Raw genomic sequence first — 21,365 nt, 5'->3', positions numbered from 1 at the left:
GGAAAGTCCTGACATCGTTACATCGGCCACATCCTCGCCCGTGGATTACAAAGCCTTACTTTATTCAAGAAAGCCACCCTAACCTGAAAAGTAAGTTTGGAGGTTCGTGACTTTTGTTTTAAGTCTGCCGTATTTCCACAGGGATGTGTGTGGTCCATTTTATTTCCGTGGTAGCCTAGGGGGCAGTAAAGCAGCCATGCTCTGTCCTTAATCCTCGACCAGTCCGTGTTATGTCTGCTTTGCGATGATTGGCCGATCAAATAACATATATATAAGTGCTTAGTATTAGATTTGTGTAAACAAGGAGTTATGGCCAAAATGTCGATACTCGTATAAGGGATCTACTTTCATATCACTGTTTTGCCTCATTAAGTCCATCCTTAGCAGTTTACAAGTGTTTATTGGTGGACTCTTTTTTTGTTTTTGTTTCACCAGTTCAGCCTATTTATGGATTTTTTTTAAAGTACACTTTTAGTGATTAAGACAGTTTTCTCCTGCAGTAAGAGGTGCGCGGGGAAATAACGTGACTGTTTTCCTTTGGAAGTGCATCAACAGTTTACACAGGCTCTTCCTTTCCCTCTATATGAATCATATAACAAGAGCAGTCTCCTCCTTATCTGATGTCGGCATTGTGATATTATTTAAAGAAAGCGATGCCGTAGTGCTTCCTGCAACAGTGGGCCAGAACTTAGTGACCACCAGATAACCCTTGGGTTCAGACCCTCATTGTGCGCCAGGAAGGCGAAACATAATTATTGCGGGATTGTCTCAGGAGGAAAATCCTGTCATCTCACTGGAGGAATTTCAAACATTTAAGCAACTCCTCCGCTGTCAGTGTTGAATAGGTTGTTTAAGTGACCGATGCCCTGGGTGCTCTCAATTACTTTGTTGCATGACGCTAATAAAATATGGTTATTGATGATAAAACTGCACTTTTTATATTCATGTACAATACTTTTGCCCACATGTGTGGCTGATATGGGATATATGTGTGTTGGATAACAGGAGATAGATGTGCTTACACTACTTGTTTTGACATTGTATGCTGAGTAAGAAAGTGACATAAGATTGGCAGCTGGTCACATCCTTGTCAACCATCATATCTCCTCATTGAATTCCGGCCTCTTTTCTTTTTTTTTTTTTTTTGCCTTAAAGACTGGAGTTGTCTGCTCTTCCGCCGTCACAGTCACTGCTGCTCTGCCACTAGACGAGGACTCTCCAGCCTCTGCCCGAGAAGCTTCACACCCCAGAGACCCAGACTCCGCTTCTACCGGCACCTCGAACGTAAACTTAACAGAGATGGAAGGTCACGTGGCGCGGTTTGCACTTCTTCTGTGCATCACGGCTGCAGCCTCTGGTAAGTCTACCAGCTGATGTTCAGCGTTTTCAGCATTTAGATCTTATGTCGCTGGGTTATAAAACGTGCATTTATTGAAAAGGGTATAACCTCAGACAACAAACCACAGGCCGCATGGGTTTAGTGGCTATTGAGCCCCCAGGGCATATTTCTGTCGACCCAAAGTTCAAAGGGAGATATTAATCTTGTCCCATCTTCTGTTCTTCCATAATTTCATACTGAAGACTATTATTTCGCTCTTTTTTCTTCTTCTTCTTGTTTTAACTTGCACGATAAATCAGGATTTTACTACCGATCTGTAGAGAGAGGTTATGTGCAAAATAGTTGTTGTGAAGTCTTTTGGCTTGAATGATGGTTTATCCTTACAACAGCTCAGAGATTATATAGTGCACAATATTTTTGATAGAGTAGGGAAATAAATCCGATGATACTCAGACTATTGAACCTCTGATTCATCTTGGGGAGCAATTGTTTGTGTAGTTGTTCAGGTTTTAGTGATGGAGAATATGTTATTGAAAGACGGCCCGGGCACAAGGCACAAGGAAACGTGTGGGGAGCTTACACGTTTCATATGATCCTCCTCTGCTGGCCCCCTCTAGCACTCCCTCCACGGGTTGTCTGTGGCTATCCATATCGAATTCAAACCTGTAATCCCTATAAGGTGGCAAAGAGATCTGAAACTATCCCTGTGCCCTCAGGCCATAATCCAGCCTCACACTGTTAACAGTGCTCTGCACTGCAGCCTCGGGGTGTTTGGGTCTCACTTCCCTGCAGTAATCTGGCATCTGTGGTCACATGGATTCAATAAATAAAACAATGCTAATTAATGTATTTTATTACTACCTTGTTGTGCAAATATCTTCAATACATAGATGTAATGTATGGTATATAAAGTTTTTAGTCAAAACTTTTATATAATTTTAGGTAGATATTCGAGATTAACTGGTCTTTTCAACCCTATAAATCTTATGCTATATAGTTTTAGACAAACTGTACCACTATCTGAGTGTATCTGAGTGACAATTATGATAAAAGTAATAAAGATGTACACTCTCTGTTCTCAGCAGCTTTTTTTTTATTTTGGTAAGAGAATGTATAGAAAGAAAATCCCCTCACACTCTAAATGCCATAAAAGAAAGCATAATGCACACTGCTGTTATGTAGTAGTTCTCACAGACTGTCAGCAAAATAAGGTTGTCCGCATTCATTTTCCAAGCTGGCACAAACACTTCAGTGCCAAATAACCTTTTTCACACCCTGTCTCTCTATACTAAAATAATAAACTGGCATTTCCAACTTACTTTTAAATTGGCCCTGGCAGGCATACATCACTGTTATGATCATGTGCCAGAAAAAACATGCCTGTCCACTAAATCTGTCTTCAGTGCTGACCTACTGTATGTCAAATCACAATATAGCCACAAGTGTTAAAACACCCCCTCAGCATGGGGTGCTAATGGCAGGGATACAGAGGTATACTTATGGCCAACTGGCAGACCTGCGGAGAGTTGACCTCATGAAGCTTCCACCGCAGGGGATCAGTCTCACTGTCTGCTGGTGGAGTCTTCAAGGAGATGTTCAGTTTAGCCTTAATTGCCTGCGACAAAATAGACCTGAAATCATTTTCTTTATTTCTTGAAAGAGGTTCCAAGGATTTTTCCTTTCCTTCTTCTTCTCTTAATTTCTTTCCGGCAACACCATCTTTAGAAGAAGACCCAGACACTGTTCTCAGACAGCAGTGTCCTCTGACCCTGTGCACTGAATGTTGATGCATTAATCAAAACATTGCTGTGACATGTATACATTCCTCTATCTCAGGCATTGTGTATTTGTCATTATATAGTTCAGTGTTGTCACATTAATTTGTAATTTTCTCTGACATTGTCTCCTGGGCTTAGTACTATTGTTGTTGTTGAACAAATAAGGCACAAACATCAGGTGTGACTCATTACGGCCAAGAGTATACTCCATACAAAATGAAATTTGCACGCTCCCAGACTGAGTGAGGTGCTGTGAAAACTCACTGAGATTTGAGGTTTGTTTGTTTAACAGCATCCTCGCCAGTTGCGAATCAGTGTGGGAGCAGACGCGATGTGAAAGTTTTTTTTTTCTTTTAAAAGAAGAAGTAAACAGAAAAAGTAAATCAAAAATAGCCTGCAGCCTGCAACAAATCCCACGTCTCTCTTGGCCAGTTGCAGGCAATGGTATGGAGTCTTACTTGAGCTTTAGCTTTGTTTCTCCTGTCAGCTCCTTGATATCAGGCTTATTAAATCCTTTTGTGATGTCTGAGGCACGCTTTGAATGTACAGCAGCTACTGCGCTCACAATTTAAGAAACCTGAACACTTGTCTACTTTATCTGTTAATATCCTAGGTACATAACATGTATGTGTATATTTATATAAATAAATACCTTGCCAAGGGACCAAGTCTGAGACTTGTATATACTTATCCGCTTCATTTCCTGGAACTGGAACCTTGAGCCCGCTGCCCTGTCTTCTGCTGTCATGCATTTATTTATTTTTTGGAGAGATGCAGTATCATGACTGGTCGATTAATGAGGGAATTGGTGTTGTGCAGTTTAAACACCATCAGATCGCTTGGCAATAGTTTTTCTTTAATAGACTACTTCCATGGTTATAGACTTTTTGCTTAATTTGAAATGTTCTGGGGTACATTGTTAAGTTGTTCTAATATCAGCCAGTGGACGTATCAGTACTGTTGCAGCAGCCCGAGATAAAGTATCTAGATAATCTGACCAATTTTGCAAAATGTAAAGACTGTAGTTGATGGAAATTGCTGGATGATTCACAGCCTTCTCCAGCGATTATCGGAGTAAAACTGCGGTTTTGTGATTAAGTCCACCAGATCAACTTCTTAAGTCCCAACACTCATTTTCTGTCTGCCTATCTAAAACCGCAGGCAAAAGAACCCAGACACAGCTCTTACTTCTACCCTGGAATTTGACATGAGATCCTGTTTTTCATCAGCTCTGGATTATTTATAAAATCGCCCACTGCCTATTTCTTTTAAACCTAGAGAAGCTCATCCTTGCTTTCACCTTACACCTTGATTATTAAAATCCCTGATGTGCTGGGATCAGTCACAAGAAAGAGATCAGTCTCTTTCTTGTCTACAGCGCATCCATAATCTCTGGACAGGCCTCTGTCAGGCGCCAATAAAACAGACAACAGCACAGCAGTCTTAGTTTCATTACACTGCCTCCCCTGTGAGGTTAATTGTGTTAAAAATGTATCTGTTTGTTTTGAAGTTCCTACATGGTCCAGCCTACAGGTTTATCTCTGAGTGCTTATGGTGCCACAATTCGTCTAAATCCCTTTAGTCATTTAACTGTGGTATTTGTTTGTGGCAAGATCATACAGGTGGCGAGGCCTTTGAAATAGTGGAATTAATTCTCCCTCCATGTTTTGTCCTTGCTTTATGATAAAACATGCTAACGGCTTACCTTTTCTTCCAGGCTCCTATCTGTGCCTCTTTCAATTTTTAGTTTGGACATCAGTCTTTTGTTAATCTTTCTTTCTTTCAGTCTGTTGCAACACTCTCTTGCAATTGTGTTGTTTAAAGAATGTATTTCATTTGCCACCTTTCACTATGGATGTGATAACATCTGCCTCAGACAGGACAAAGCACATCATTTTTACACATCTCTCGGAGGGTTACTGCTGACATTTAGTATTTGTCATGCATAAAGTTGGGGGATAGATTAAAAAAGATAGCACAGGCCGAGATATTCCGACTTCTAGTTGGTTTTATGGTGCAAGCTCCAATGTCGCTCCAAAAACAAAAAAACGCTCTATTTCTCCATCTTCTCATGGTGGACTGAAGACAGACACAACACTACAGTGACTCACTACTGCCTCTAGAGGTACAAGTGGTATTACAAGACTGGACGGGCCGGGGCTAGCTGGTCTGTGCGCTCATTTCAGTAGATAACTGCAACACAATAGCCATCTTCAACATAATGTAAATACTGTTACCACTTCACATTCGTTTTCTTTTTTTTTATGTTTTAGACAAAAAATTCTGGTCATATCTTACCGTACATATTGCACATTATTTAAGTGAAAGTTTTGAGATTCTGTCTGGACCTAGCTGCTTATTAAATGGGAGTTAGTTATATAAGACGTTTTTCAATTTCATATTTCCGGGCTATTTCAGAATTGCAAGCACAATAACTGCTACCACTTAAGCTGCCTGTAGCAGTCGGACACAAACAATTATCTATGCGTCTGACTGAAGTCTTTGCATTTTGTGATTTTATCCACTGTGTGCCCAGCGTTTCCTGGTAGGGAAGTAGTGTTGAACATGCCCCTTTCTGCAACAACTTTCCCAGCGGGAGCCAGGCATCATGATGTTAACTACCAGACCTCCTGCTACATTTCTGCCTACCCCAGAGTCTCCCTCCACGGGCTAAAGGAAAAGCACAAAAGTGATTAGCGAGCCGCTGGAGAAGAAGGGAGGGCCGTCTGAAAATGAATCATAAAGAGGGAAAGAGAGCGAGACAGACAGACAGACAGACAGAGATAACAGAATTCATAAAGACTGATTCATGGAGACAGTAAGGGAGTGGGGGGGTCAAATTTCTGTGACTGTCAAAGAGCAGATAAGTGGTTCAGAGGAAAGATGTGGGGAAAGAGAAGTAAGTAGCTAGGGGATTAAAAAAAAACACAGATAGGAAAAAAGGACAAGACGGAGATAAAGACCGGGAGATATGGAGACCCAGTTAAATGATAAGTTAGAAAAAGTGAGGATAAAAGACTAAGTTGTTCAACAAAATATGTTGAAAAATACGAAACAAACAACGCATGTGTTAAAAAAAATGATGACCAAAGTTCCTCAGAAGGCAGGCAGGCAATACTGAAATAGGCTTAAAGAAAAAAGGAAAAAAAGCCATGTTAAATATGGCGTTGAAAGTCAAAACAGTCCACTTCCCCCGTTTTACTGCAGTGAGCCAGCTCTGCCTGCCGTCAGACTGGGTGGCAGGGAGACGCGACCACTTGTCGCTGCCTCTAGACCGATTTCAATCTCCTCGAATGTTATGCCCCTCCCAAATAACAATCCATTTCTGACTGCCGGGAGTTCCTCTGTTTGAAAATGCAGTGAAGGAGAGCCTCACTAACGCTATGTTCCTCTTTGCTGTTTGTTCCCGCAGGACTTTCACCAGCTAACACTTGACTGTTACTCAAGATGGCTCTAGCATGCAATGTGGCATATAAGTAATGCTATTTGTGGGATTAAAAAAAAACAACTAAACACAATTAAATGGCATTTCATGTAATAGTGACAATATGGATGATACATTATACTCTTTTTGATTTAAATTGTCTTTAGATTTGGTCGGAAAACCCAGAAATTCTTCAGTATGTGTTTTGAATAATAGAAAAAGGTGAAAATCAGATAAGAATAATTAACCCTGCTTGTTCATTATTATTATACTATACACATTTTGAATATTATTTATTATACATATTAATTATTATTGTTATAAAAAGCTGATAGTGTCTGGTCTTAACCGCCACTTTCTGTTACAGGACTGGATCCCTCTTATTCTAAATGGCGCTCCAGCATTGCTTTAATAGTCATGCCTGCTTTTAAATAATTTAAGTAACGGAAAGAGTTTAGTATGAATGAGGATTTTAGAAATCTATGCTCATCAGTATAGCTCTTTAAGGCTTTTTGCTGTGTTACTGTGTGACTGCTAGGTCTTGCGCCCCCTGGCCCGACGCTTTTCCTCATGCAGTTGCATGAGCACTGAATGGCTCATTAGTGGCGGGCGAGATAAACGCCTCGTCAGCATGGCGACCACTTGTTCATATCGACATGCCTGCGGTCTGTCCAGATAAGGCATGGCATAATGTACTCTTATCTCTAGGTCTGTCTACCCATGCTCAGTCCTGGGGTCTGCAGAAACGCAGGACATGTACCTGGATAGAAAAGGCTCAGCTGTCTCACCTCTCACTAACAGTCAAAGTTCGGAAGGCTTCCGATGTCGGGGGCGGGGGGGGGGTTAGCATTTTACATCATATGTCTTCATTTCTTTCAAACTTTATTCACCAGTGACTTTCATTAATGAGGGTACTGTTATGCTGGGCAGAATCAGCCCCTTAATCGCTTCCTGAATAGCTATGAACAAAATGTTCTCGGCTCAAATGTCAGCTCAAATGCTTCATGTCATGTTTTAGCACGAATGAAGGGCCTTTGTTTTTAACCTTTTCTTTTGGCCGAAAGGAAATTCTGACAAAACCCCAAAATAGCATTTTAGAGCATGCTCATCCAATTTTGTTGAACTAAGTACATGGCATTTTTTCGTTAGAAAGTATACTATATTTCCGCAAACCCTAAAGTGGTCAGCACTGTCCAGTGTGTTGTATAACCTCTTGATTCAAGCACTGGGTGGGTCGTTTTCCTGTTGATTCAGGTGCCACACCGGTCAATCTGTATTTAGAGAGCTTGTGTGTGTGTGTGTGTGTGTGTGTGTGCTGGGATGGGAGAATCCTCACTGGATTTGGACATTTGCTCATATTTCTGCAATATGTTAGAAAGCAGACTATGTGACTCAAAGCAAAAGGCTCGAGACATCTGACAGATTATTTTAATCTGCTCATATACTATAACTACAACAAATCTTACAGTCAAACTCTGGATACTTAATATTTTCACAGACGCTGGAGGGAATAAAGTTACACTTATTTAACAACTCTCACCAGTTCAGACACTTCCATTAGTTATATAGTGAAAATGATATCATAAATTTGAAGCGGTCTCAGAGCTCACTTAGATAATTCAAAACCTTTATGTTGTTTGAGGCCCGATAGCATTTGTGTGACCAAAATATAAAAAATACAAAATAAATGGGCTTCTCTGATGTTAACAGACTTTAACATCAGAAAACAATATTTGGTTATTGTTTACCCTGGGATGCATTTATTGTACTTTTAACTTCCCTCACTTTTAATATGTATAAAAAATAACAGAGCCTTCATTACGATGCCACCCTCGTATCGGAAAGCATTAATATTTTCTGGCAAAAATCAGTCAAGAATAACGAGCTAATCTCTGTTGGTTCTCCACGAAGCATATGTTGTGCAAAGCTACATCAATCTTGAATGATTGGGGGCAACCACTGTGCAATGCATCTCCAAAGCTTCAATCTGTTCTGGTTGCACGCAGTTAGCATGAAACTTGCTAAATTAGTCTGTCTATCCACCAATTAACACTTGGATGATTAATTGTGTTTTGCTAGTGCTCTTTCAGTGTATGGGGGGGATAACTATATAAGTGAATGGAAACGACGTGCTCTTCCCAGTAACTGATGGTGTCTGGAATATAACAGATCACCTGAGAGTGTATTGGAAAATCAACATAAAAATGATGGCATATATTTAATGGCCGCAGCTGCTGCATGCTTAGAATAACCACAATCCAGACCATCAGATTCATCTGCATCAAAGAATAAGGAATGCCTAATTACTGGCCGCAGACAGTGCTCTGAGTGAGTGAGTGAACAACGGAGGAAGTGAGCCATAGACCTTCCATACGCCACTGTTGGACTTGTTGTTCCGCTGGCTTCCGACAACGATGAGACAACGGACGAATGGCTCCCGGAGGTGTAAACAGAGCTAGTGTGAAGACAGGCTGTCTCCAGACCCGCTATCACATCCTCCAGCAAACATTGGACGCAGGGACTTGGCACACACAGAAAGTATTTTGCCATTATACTGACGAGACTAATCAGCAAATTTTTGGGGTTGAATTTCAGGACTTATGAGGGAGATGAGATGGTCAGGAAGCGTGTGTGTGGTATGGAGTGTGTAATGTGTAGTATGCAGGTTTGAGAGGCCAGGGGACAGTACAGGCCCCTGCAGAGCACTGATAAGGGGTTGTTTACCTTCCTGTGGATGGTCAGGCCTCGATCAGCAGTTGCGGAAACGCCGGGACAATAGGTGTGTGTGTGTGTGTGGCCTTGAAGCTCTCCTTTCCCTCTCCGACAAACTCTGATAGGACCGCTGACCCCTCCCTCCCCCTTCCCCGTCACAACCGACCCTGGACACAAACAGTTTACCCTACCCCGAGGGACCAAGGGAGACAGTTCGTCTTGACGTTGTCTGCCGTCAGGGTAACACTCCCCCCCGAGCAGTGCACTGTAGCCTCAAGTACTATTAGTCCATCTAAACTCTCAAGTAGCTGGTGCTCTTTTACACAGTGACTTACAATCATGGATGGCATAATAGACAGGGCATGAAATCAAGTCTGTCTGCTTGCTTGCCCGAGGTAAGTGAAAAGCCGGCTTGTTATTGGGCCGCAGGTACTCAATCCCTTGAATCTAAATCAACATTTATTTGTGATAAAAATTCAAGACCTCGCCTCTGCCTGTCAGTACTCTGCAATGTCGGCACAGCACGGCTGCTCAAAGTTGATGCAACAGTGTTACACACAGGCAGGCAGAGCTTTAATTTACAGGCAGAAGTAGCTAGTGAACAGAAACAACACTGGCGGTAGCACTAACAACGAGCCATGTCCACCATTTCCACCAAACATAACCTCAAAAAATCTCAGCAAAAATCTGCTAGTTTATCAGATAAACCATTTATCTGAATCCATTAAATCAAATGTCAAAAGACATTTGATTTTTCTTTTCAAGAAGAGACTTTCCTCTGGTCGTTACCTCTATTACCATAGTTCTATTATTTCTAAATTAAGATAAGGTCAATTTTAGATGATACTGAACAGAAATTATAATCTAGATATACAGTCCCAGGGAAAAATGAAAAAAAAACGCTTTTTCATTTTTTTGTGCAGAAGTTAAATCAGGCGCCACAGTGTGCCATTTCCAAGAAATGCAGTATGACCTCTCAATTATGTTTGTCATACTTTGTCATATACAAGTTGCTTGTATGGTGAAATAGTGTTCATGTAAATAAGTGGAGCGACAACAATTGCATCTCCTCTCTTAAGGTTATTCTGTCATCACAAATGCAAGTCCATTTACAATTTGCCACTCCACTCGTTGCCACTCTAGCTTTTTCTACTTGTGTCTCTCCACTTTCTCTCCTCTCACAGTAAGAGAAAACCCATTTCCAGTTTGGTTGGATGGGTTGAAACAGATTGATTTTTTTTCAAATCAACATAATGTTAACATAGTGTGCAACAATGTGGTGAATGCTACCCTAAAGTTGTATTATGGCTGTCAGCATAATGTAATGTTTGAGGGCTGGAGCCGTGAGTGCACTGCTCACATACCCTGCAATGCCCTTTTGGCCTCGCTAATGCCTCGATGACCGCCCACATTATGACAACATATTTCCAAGAGCAGTTATAACAATACAATGTAATTTGGTCCACTCAACTTTGAAATATACATGTTCTTTTTAGCATTCAAGAATGCTACTTAACGTTTGTAGCAAATTTTCTAATGATTGCTATGTCAGTGAGTCATTGTGTTCCTCAAAAGTGTTTTAAAGCAGTTTTGCATACTAGCAAAGCGGTGTATGTGCCGCCATTAGCATGTCATGACAGTTACTGTTAGGGACTTAAAGCGTTCGTGTTCAAACACTTCTGAGAAAAGGCAGAATAAGATGAAGAAAAACTAAGATAAGTCACCTCAAAGTCTCCTGGAGCGCCCATAGCACAGCCACCGGCCTCAGTGCAGCTATGTTGAGCTCTGTGTAATTACGTAGAAAGTGAAACTGGATTTAGGAGGTTCAGGTTGGCATTTTGAATTAATTATCTTTTTACAGGGTGTTTTAATTTATGTCTTGAGACAATGGCGATAACACTTTAATGCACACGTGGTGTTGTTGGTCAGGCTAGCTGCAGGATAGCTGCAATCTATAAATCTTTCTAGTTGATCAAATGTTACGGCCATGTCAAGTTCAAAGTGTCAGACTCGGCTCTCGACTGGACTCGATTGTATCTGTGCAAGCTCTACTTTGTGGGGTTTTACTCCTCATCCATAACAGCGGCTTCACAATGGACGCTGGAGCACCGTGCCAAGTCAATTGTCGCACAAGCAGGAGCCCGGCTGTTCACACCAGAAGCGCATTTCTCCACACCAGTCAACAAGCGTTTCTGCTCCTCTGTTATTTTCTATAGAGCGAATCTCTCACTCACTCACTCTGTCACTCTGTCTGTCTGCTTGTACGCGTATGTGTGCCTACTCATGCCGCTCGCTCTCTGGTTTGACACAACTGACAAGTATGTGAAATGTATATGTCAGTTAAAAACCACAATCACAAACCGCAGTTTCACTGGCTATTTTCTGATAAATATAGTAGTTTATCAGTGCTTTCTTCCCAGATTAGCTCGAGGAACGCATAGAAATTAGACCAGATGCCGAAACTATTTCTACATTCAGTGTGAACCCGGCGTGAGACTCAGCTGCACTTCAGATTCTATACTGTGCACAGTTCACACTTCACACAACATATATGTCTGAAGCACAACGTTAACTCGAACTGGCTTACCTACAGCTAAAGCTGCCAGACTAAAGTTAAAACTGATAAAGTACAACTGAAACTGACAACGTACAGCAGCCTGACGCAACGCAGCTTGTTGAGCTAAACTTAGCAAAGTCAGCCTTCAGACTGTTGCAAACAGACAAAAGTGAATGTCAAGCTAATCCTGAGATGTCCCAAAATGGTCACAGTAGTGGTGCTGTCTTAATGGTACTATGCACAATTGAAGACATGGGAAACGGATGCCGGTAATTTGTGAACTAGTCTCCTATCTTTTTCTGGAATACCCTGGAGGTTAGGGAGCAGAGAGCAGTGAGGCCCTGTACATGGGAAGCTACTAGATGGGAGGTTTTGTTGTCCTGCAAACGTTTATTCTATATTCTTGTTAGTTATGGCTCCAGGTGCTGCAGACAAACCAGGGGAATGCTGATGGTATTTTAAAGTGTATCATATTGTAAGTTTATTCATCGCTCCCATATATTGGCACATTCCAACAAAATGTGCTTTTTCTCCAAAGGCTGCTGCGCTATCAGCAAATTGGCCATCATCGATTTTGGCTGCACACTCGTTGGTCTTCATTTTATAAGCATTCGATCAGTTTGCTATGATAATGTTTCCAGTTAAATGTGTTTAATACACATTAAGTCTGTTCATTTGGCCATATAGTGTTGTTATTATGGTAATTGGCAGCAGTCTATTCAGGCAGACACATTCATTGATACCTATTTAATGGAATTTGCATCAAGAATTAACGCAAAGTTTAAGGTCAAATGTGATTATAAGCACTTTTCGTGAAATTAGGCCATTTCCTGTCCTCCCTAATGCTCCCTAATGGTTTTCCACTCACATCTCCCCCTCATACCTAACATCTAAATGAAAATCATCAACATCCATAAACATGTCTTCTCATGGAATGGGAAACGGGGGGGGGGGGGGGGGGTGGGCGAGGGTGGGGGGGGGGGGGGGGGGGGGGGGGACTGATATAAGTATGGAGAGGACAGGGAATGGAATGGTTGTTCTATACCTCATTTACCAGCAAACCGCTTAGCGAGGCCATTGGCATTTCCGGGGTCAAGAGGGCAAAATGAATGTTCTTCACATCCTATGGTGACTTGTAAAAAACGAGACCAGTGTCGCATGCGTGTACGCACACTCACGCACACAGCCTTACGCAGTCAGTGTGATTTATACCAAGACTGCTTGGGCGACAGTCATGGGCCGTTGACCCTGTCACAGCAGAACAAGAGTGAAATAACTTTATGGATGCAGATATTGAGCAACAGATATTAGCACAGAGGGCCAGAATAACAGGAAATCAGCCTTGACCTCTAGGGTGAGGGGGGGGGGGAGAGATGGCAAGGGATCATGGATGGCTCTCCCTCTTGATTAGCTAAAAAAGCTGCAGTCCAAAGCTGAGCGGACTAAGAAACAGTGAAGAAGTTGTTCCAGGAGTGATGCAGCCCCCCTAAATCCCTGAATAGTGCCAAATGTGTACTTGATTTGACCCTAAAATAAAGAACAGTGGTAGGATGTATTACTCCCCCAGGAAATAGGACAAAAATAAGATTTTCATGGGACACAAACAAAAGGTGTATCATTTCCAAAATGTTCAACAATAAGAAGCCTCTCAGTTCAGCTATTTCTAACAATGACATCTCATCAGCGGCTCTTTTCCCATCAGTGGTATTATGGGTCAGAGATGTTATGAACAAATTAATGGATTGAACAAATGACTAAGAGTCTATAATACCAACCTAATTTCAATGTGGGTGAAACAAAAAAACAGGAGAAAGAGCTGAATATGTTCCATGTTCTAGCTCCCTTTGTTCTTGCTGTTTTTCATTGCATTTATCACTTTTATTCTATATTTCTATTTCCGTCCGTTCCCCTCCACCGCGGGGGATGACATTGCCTCAACCAGGGTCTTTGATTAGCGCTGCTTCTAAATACGACACATCCTGTTGACCTTCCGAACGTTGCAATTTTCTTTTCACCCTTTTCCCCTCGATTCCCTTTTCTTTCTCGTCTCACTTGCTTTACTCCTCGTCTCCTCTCTGAGGGATTGAGGCTTGCTGGGTTAACAGACCAAATACATCATAAAAGTCAGTGGAGCGCTATGTCATGCAGCATTTGCTTACTAAATTAGTTGTATCTGTTATGATATATATATATATCAGTCTTGCTCGCTTTTATGCTTCAGCGGCAACTGTTTTGGGGGTGATTGAGGCTTGCAGAGTCGATGCTCAGACATATATTGCTTGTATTCATCTTACTGAAGATGTGCTTATCTAATGCTTAGGCGCAGGACAGAGTAGTGCTGACTGATCCACTCCATCGGGAAGTTGGGTGGCTTTAAGGCCTTATCCTGACGAGTAAATCCAAATTGGAGACTGTGTCAGCCATTGTGGTCGCCACAAAGACTACAATGGCACAGGACTCCCATAATGGCCCAACCAGACCATTCTATCTCTAATCAGCTAAAGGAGGGAGATGGGCCAGTAAAAAGACGAGTTGGAACAGACATCTGACCCCCTACACTCTGTTCTCCACCGTTCTTCTTGAAGAAAGACGAAGTTTGCTGGAGTATATTTTGTACCTGCCTGATTGGGACAAGTTAGAGTGAGCGTGTGCACATGCATACTCACCTTACACACACAATAGAACACACACACACACACGTAGCACAGGTCAAACACCAGGCATTTATACCCACCCTCATCCATGACCGCACAGCCTCGGCTTGATTAATTCGGCCTCCAGAGACACGGATGCCCAGGTTAAACAGCAGGCTCGTAGCGGAGAGCAGAGTGAGCAGGCTTGATGAATGACTGCAGACCGGTATCCTGACATGCCTGATAAACGTGAACCGGCAGATTCGTTCTTAAACAATGTAGTCCTACCCACACATTTAACATCCATACTCTGAGATCAGGGAAAAGCTTTCAGAATGACAAATAACAAATTTAGCCTCTTTCCGACAAGGAATCTGTTACATTGCTTCGTTCATCTATCTTTTAAATAGTGGTCTTGATTCATGTGCTGTTCATGTCCAAATATGACAGGATTGTGCTGCGGATAGAGCCATAATCTCGGAACTTGGCATTTGACACACAGGACTGGATAATGTAGGAATTTGCGTATTAATGTTGGAGGCAAGAGATTATTTGGTGGAACCTGATTGAATGCTGCTGACACTGCTTAACCATTTGTATTTGATTTCTTTCAGCCTCAAGTCAGAGGTGTGATCCAATGGAGGTTAATGACAACCCATGGGTCTACGTGAGTGAGATTCTAATTGGCTGTTGGACCAGCTTCATCAGAGAGGACAAGGCAGAGGTCCACATCCTTAACCTGAACTTTACCACCACGGTAAGCATGTCAAGGTTATACAAATGAGGTGCTGAGTGCTAATTACATAAATGTAAAAAGGGGGAAAATCTGCTTGGCAGTGAGTGAATTGTTAGAGGCTATGCTAGTAAAATAGCAATATTATAATGGGAAAAAGATACTCTAATTTACCTAATTTGTATACTAGACCAGATGACAATTGAAAAGCTCCCCTGCAAGAGGACGTCAAAATTTCAAAGGCTACACAAATCAACACCATAGCTATCCGTCAAGCTGACAACACAGCTGCCTTGTCATTGAAGTCCAATACCGTGGCCCGTCCTGGGTATGTTATCATCCACTAAATAATCATCCTTTAGTGTGGACAGTCCAATTTGTCAAGTCCAGTCACACCTACAGTAAAAGGAAGAAGCATTGTGCCGGTCCAAGCATTGCACACGACCGTCATTGTTACAAACGCAAGTAATCAGTTAGAATCCACAGTGATAAAAGTATAGGTTTAAAGAGAAAAAATAATGGCTGAATTCCATTTTGCCTCTTTGGTCTCAGGATGATGGCATTGTGCATGCTTGTTCACTGTAACGCTGTCATGGCTAATGTTATTGTTGTACATTTAATGTTGTTGTTGCACGAACTCTAATCCTTGGGATAAATAAGCCTCAAAATGTTCTTCCCACACTATAAGATGTAAACACACACACTTCCATGTCCAAATTTTATCAGCCAAATAACTAACTAACCCTTAACGGATGCCAGACATGTCGGACAGATAGGGTTTCCCAACATGCTGCATTTTTTTTTTTTAACACTAAACAGACTTCAATAACAACCCAGCTCTGCATGTTTGACTGTGTGTTCAGTGAATTTTCTTTTTCAGTTAAACGATCATACACCATGATTTCAGATGGTGTATTATGTCATTTTCCTTTACTTTTAGCTTTAGGAAATGACACCAGAAAGAAACTCGTGCAAACTTTTAATCTATATGTTGTTATTGCTGTGCCAGACTCCATTTTTCACTGTCCAACATTGTCGGTCAGCTCACATTAGTCATTTCTTTATCAGTGTGCTCTGTTTATTTGCTTCTTCTCTTGGTTCTCAGAGTTCTTTATGTTGTACTTTCACATAGCTTGTGTTAAGCAACTGCAGTTTATTTATTGTCTGTTTTTTATTTTACACTCTGCTGGCCATGCTTTCTCATTTGGTGGCGAGTATGAGAAGGGAAGCAGATGTGCTACAGTATGTGCAGGCAATACAATGCAGGCCTGAATCAATCACCTCTATAAAAATTAATAAAAGCACTCAAGGTCCTTTCCGTCAGTTGCTTTTAGGAAAGCTGTAGAGAATCCTGTCATAATTCTTCTCTTAAGGGACACCTTCACCAGTAAGATAAGCTGATTTATTCAGTATAAGTGCAGATTTTTTTTTTTCTGGATTTTTCGACCCATTTATATTAGTATCTTATCAATGTAGCTAGTTAGCCTCACAGATGCCTGTAACAGATATGTTTCCCTGCTTAGTGTTGTTTTGTAGGTGTGCTAACATTGTGCAAGAAGAAAACAGTCTTTGCCTCAGTGACAGGGTTATTGGCATAAATGTTGCTGAACTATTTTGACAAGTATTTAGTCCCATTTAATGGACTGCAGTGTTGCAGCATATTCAACGTACTGGAAATCAGAACAAAAAGCTGTTTGATGACAAAACAGATTTAAAGCATAATAGGAGGGAAATAATTCCCCATCTCCTCAATAGGCCTGAAGAGTAAAACCAGACAAATCATGTTGTGTGGGTAAGAAAAGTCAAATTTCATTGCAAAAAGTAGTTTGTACAAATAATGGTGCAATTTGTCTTAAAATAGTATGAATTCATGTGGCGTTTGTGGGAGGTCACAAAAGGAATTTGGCTCGGGATCTGTGTGAGGCAATGGACGTTTCCCAGAATTTGCATATCTCTTGTGGGACTATGAGTTTTTTCAAATGAAAGAAGAAAGTGGACACAAGATCTACTAACACAGACCCCTTATCTGCTCTCGACTGCCTGTTTAGAACAGATTCCTCTTGTAAACACGGAGGATGGCGGACATCTTCATCTCTTGCCAAACTGCCCAGTCAGATGGGAGGTTTGCTCTTGCCTCCCATTTCTTTGTCCTTTCATTATTCTTATCACCTTCTTCCCCATCTCTTTTGTGTTTCATACTGATTTACAACCTGCCAGGGACAGTTGACTCTCACAGTTTGACCGCACAGAGAATTATGGAGGGAGCATCAAGGGGCTGCATAGGCCAGGCTAATTCATAGGGAGGAGCTGCTTGCACGGGGCCCATTGATGTCACACTGGCTTGGGTAGTCAGGGTCTTGGCACGAGGCCGAGACTACACCAACGGAGCCAATTCAAGTTAAAGGGAGTGAGCCAAAAGAATAACTGGAAACGGCATCAGAAAAGGCCCTTCAAAAATGCTCTCGAGAAAAAAAAAGAAAAGTCTGAAAAGGAAAACAATTGTATCTTGAAAGCGCAGGAAAAAAAGTAGAAAGGTGAGTGATCAGGGTCAGCAACAGTCGTGATTCAGAGTTCAAAATAAAAGAATGGAAGTCACAAAAGGATGAAGGGGGGGAACTAGACAGAGAGACAATGAAGCTCATTAGAAAGGAGTATTTAAGGAAAGCACCGCTGAGTTGTCTCTGTATGAAGCACAATGAACTCCACAGGAAATGCCATTCATTCATATCTCTGTGTACGTGCCACGCGATTCAGGTAAAAGGAACGTGTTTTTTCTGGAAAGACATTGTGTTAATACAATTCAAAGTCTCTGACTCTATCTGTGATAAGTGATATAATTACCGTCCCTTTTATCTTCCTTCAGTCTTCAAAGCAATCAGGCTATATTATTTTTGTGATGAGACTTTCCATCTTCAGAGTCTTTTATTAATCAAAATTGCTAATACTCCCCCCCCCCACCGTAAGATAGAACTTTTGTTGTTTGTTTTGCCCTGTCGTGTCAATCCTGTCATGTCACCAAATGCATTAAGTTCTGTCTCGTCTAGTCCACTCTGTCATGTCTTGCTTCACTAAAAAAAGAGAGAGAAAGAAATAGAAAGGTATCTTTTTTACAGGTGATCCTGACCCCTGGTCCATCCAGAAACTAATGTCACCTCATTTTCACCTGGGATTCCAGTTCCCCCTTTGGCCAATTAAAAAAACGTGTTTTTGTGTGCGTGAGACGACAGATCCCTCTATCCACTGCACCATGTGAGCTGCTCTTTCAAATGTGTTTTGCTCATAGGCAATTTGTTGATGGTCTCAGACCTAATTTGTTATGTACGGGTCTGAAAATGTCCATAGCTGAAGCCTGAGCTCATCACAATTCCTTTGGATCCAGCTCTGGCAACATCTCCTAGCAAGTGAATGAATTTAATATCAGGGATTCACACTGTTTCCCCAGCATGCTCATTGTCTCCCCAGCAGGCCCAGCTCTGAAAACAAACCACCTTCAAATAGACAGAATAAAATATTTGGTGTCAAATGTTAACGCAGACGATTGTATTTATGAATATTAAATTCCCACAAAAGCCTCACACCGGAGAGATCTTTCCAAGCTTTTTTAAAGCTCTTGTTCATTTCTAATGCATTGAGTCATACAATTGCACTGATTTCAAATCCATGACTCTTTCCCTTTTCTAAACCCAATTGCCTCGGGCCATTATAGAAGTAAAAGTAATTAGAACCACGATTTATTGGAATTAAGTCAGTCTTGGGAAAAAAAACCCTCTAAACTCAGACTTATTATTCCACGGAGAAACGGTTTACTCACCACCACTTACGTCCATAAAACTCAGCAGTAGCAGCTTTACCCTATGCACATATGGATCATGGTAATTAAGGCTGATTCATAGAGCGACTGTGGGGGTGATTAGCGAATCACATCGCCATTGTGTTACCCTCAGCTGAAAATATGGGTAATGAGGTATTACATTATGTGTTACATTATGTTAAGGAGGTTTTATATACAGTATATAACTACCACAGCATCAGCCACATGTGGGAGGACACTGGGTTGCAAGTTATAAGAAATACATAAATTGAAAATAAGACTACTGTACAATCACTTTGAGTGACACAGTTGGTATCATTATTATTATTAATGGCATTACTCATATTTTTATCATTACTCTAGGGTATCATCACCCTATTTTCCACAGTTTTAATGATAGAGATATACAGCATAGAAATATGGAAAAAAGTGCAGCTCATTGCACATCGGGTAAATTATTGATTTTAATAGCTTTTTTTTTTTTACCTTGTGGACTTGCACTGCATGAAGATGTAAGAATAGAACCAAGCTACACAACCTCATTAATGTCTGTGTCAACACAGAGGCAGACAGCAAAGACAGCTTCCTGTCTATCGATATGCATGACTGGCACGGCTTTTTCTGGAGAGATGCATGTGTTGACATTTAAAAGTTCCAAAAACAAGAATAATTGTCATATCCCCAACTGATTTTTGCAATAGGACAGCAATGGAATCAAACTTGTGTAGAATTAAACTGCAGTTGGAACTATTTTTAAACTTGGTGCCATGAGCGAAATGTCTCTCTACTCCGTCAACTTGAGGTCTTGCTCATTTAATGGCACTGCATGCCAGATAGGGAGGCTTGCAAATTGGGGAATGGCTATATCCTCTTCTATACAGAAAACAAATGGAAAAACAAATGCTGGCTCAGAGTTTTTCAAAATACTCATACATCAGGTCACACTTTATACAATGCTTAAAGTGTGTGTAGGAATTGTTGGCTGTGTGGTTGGCGATTGCAACTAACTGAACAGCCCTCCGCTCACTTCTCCCTTTTCCCCAGACTGCGGCAACGTGAGCCGCAAAGTGGAAAACCGGGTTAACACAGTTTGCCTCGATCAAAAGCCATCCTACGACACTATGAAGTCAGACGACGGCTGGCGGTACCATTGTTTTGCAATCAGCGGTTTGTCCATTCTGGGCTGTTAGAACACGGCGGTGAAGAGAACCCGTTCCCTGAGCAGATATGAAGGGCACATTCTAAGCTAACAAAAACACAATTCTCAGTTTCACGTTATTATAGACTTATGAAAACATGCATATTATATTCTATTTCTAAAAATAAATGTCTCTAAATCATACATTCTGTGCCTTAAATCCTATTGTTTTGATGTTTCTATTTTTTTTTTACCTTGGCAGTAAAGTTTCCTAAAATATAAACAAAATTTTAACGGAGCCTGTCATGTGTTTGTAGTTTCCCAGACTGCACAGCTGAATTAAACCCAGCACTAACGATTATGTAACAGGAACGAGAGGCATTGTTTGAAGTACTTGAAACATATCATAAAGTTTTTTGTTTTTGTTTTACTTCTTTGTAAAACAATGCACACACTCATTATAGGCAGTGCAGTAGTTAACATATGGATGGCGTCACAGTGTGAGTGAATATTCATGCCACTTGAATTCTTTGTCTTCCTGATCAGTCCCAGTGTTCTACCTGGAGATTAACTCGACTGCCAAACGTTCTCTGCCTTCAACACAATCCTAAACTCCAAAGTACTGGCTTTCACACATAATTAGAAGTAATTATCTCGTTATCATGCCCAAGCCGCATTGGATTTCCAGCGAAATAAGTGGCACTGTAAACTTTTAATGTGTGAAGTGCATTGGGATTGCTTTAAAAGTAACTGAGTTGGAATATGTTGCTTTCTTTTCCCCTCAGGATATCAACATGTTCTCTCTGGAGATGACCAATGCCAAGCCAATGAACCTCATCCTCACCTCCCCAAACAAGGCCTACGGTGCACACGTCCTCAACACCGACGTCAACATTTATGTGAGTGACGCCTTTTTTTATTTAATAGTGAAGGGGAAATAAAATGCTGATCGTGCAACATACCACTACATTTCATTCATGTGCTACTCTGTTGTATGTGATTCCATTACTCAAGCTTGCTATTGATACAAGAGAATGTCACACAAGTGCTAAGTAATCATGAAAAATTAAGTGTTGTTGTTTCAGTATTGTATCATTTTTAAATTTCTCCAGATTTACTGAGCTTCTATCTCGTGCCAGCTGTTTTGCATGCTGTCAAACTGCCACAGCTGTGCCGCTTTTTGGAGAGAGCAGTTTAAGAGAGACAATGAACCATGTTGGTTTTCTGTATATATATATAT

At 41.2% G+C, this 21,365-nt stretch overlaps 1 protein-coding gene across 3 annotated transcripts in view; it reads left to right on the top strand.

Annotated features, from left to right (window-relative positions):
• Positions 1-21,365, top strand: part of eng (endoglin) — a 36,560-nt gene continuing 15,195 nt past the window's right edge. The window contains exons 1-4 of one of the 3 annotated variants that reach the window (XM_031860015.1): positions 1-90; positions 1,187-1,357; positions 15,058-15,200; positions 20,911-21,024. In XM_031860015.1, the coding sequence (XP_031715875.1) occupies positions 1,300-1,357; positions 15,058-15,200; positions 20,911-21,024 (315 nt within the window). In that variant the 5' untranslated portion in view covers positions 1-90; positions 1,187-1,299. Of the gene's footprint in view, positions 103-1,155; positions 1,358-15,057; positions 15,201-20,910; positions 21,025-21,365 lie in introns of all 3 variants that reach the window. The other 2 variants (XM_031860013.1, XM_031860014.1) reach the window with 2 other exon arrangements.

This window comes from Anarrhichthys ocellatus, unplaced genomic scaffold, assembly GCF_004355925.1.
Source record: "Anarrhichthys ocellatus isolate YVR2014 unplaced genomic scaffold, GSC_Weel_1.0 scaffold23, whole genome shotgun sequence".
NCBI classification, from domain to species: Eukaryota; Metazoa; Chordata; class Actinopteri; order Perciformes; family Anarhichadidae; genus Anarrhichthys; species Anarrhichthys ocellatus.
The sequence above is the reverse complement of the archived record's forward strand: the minus strand, read 5'-3'. Positions and strand labels throughout refer to the sequence as shown.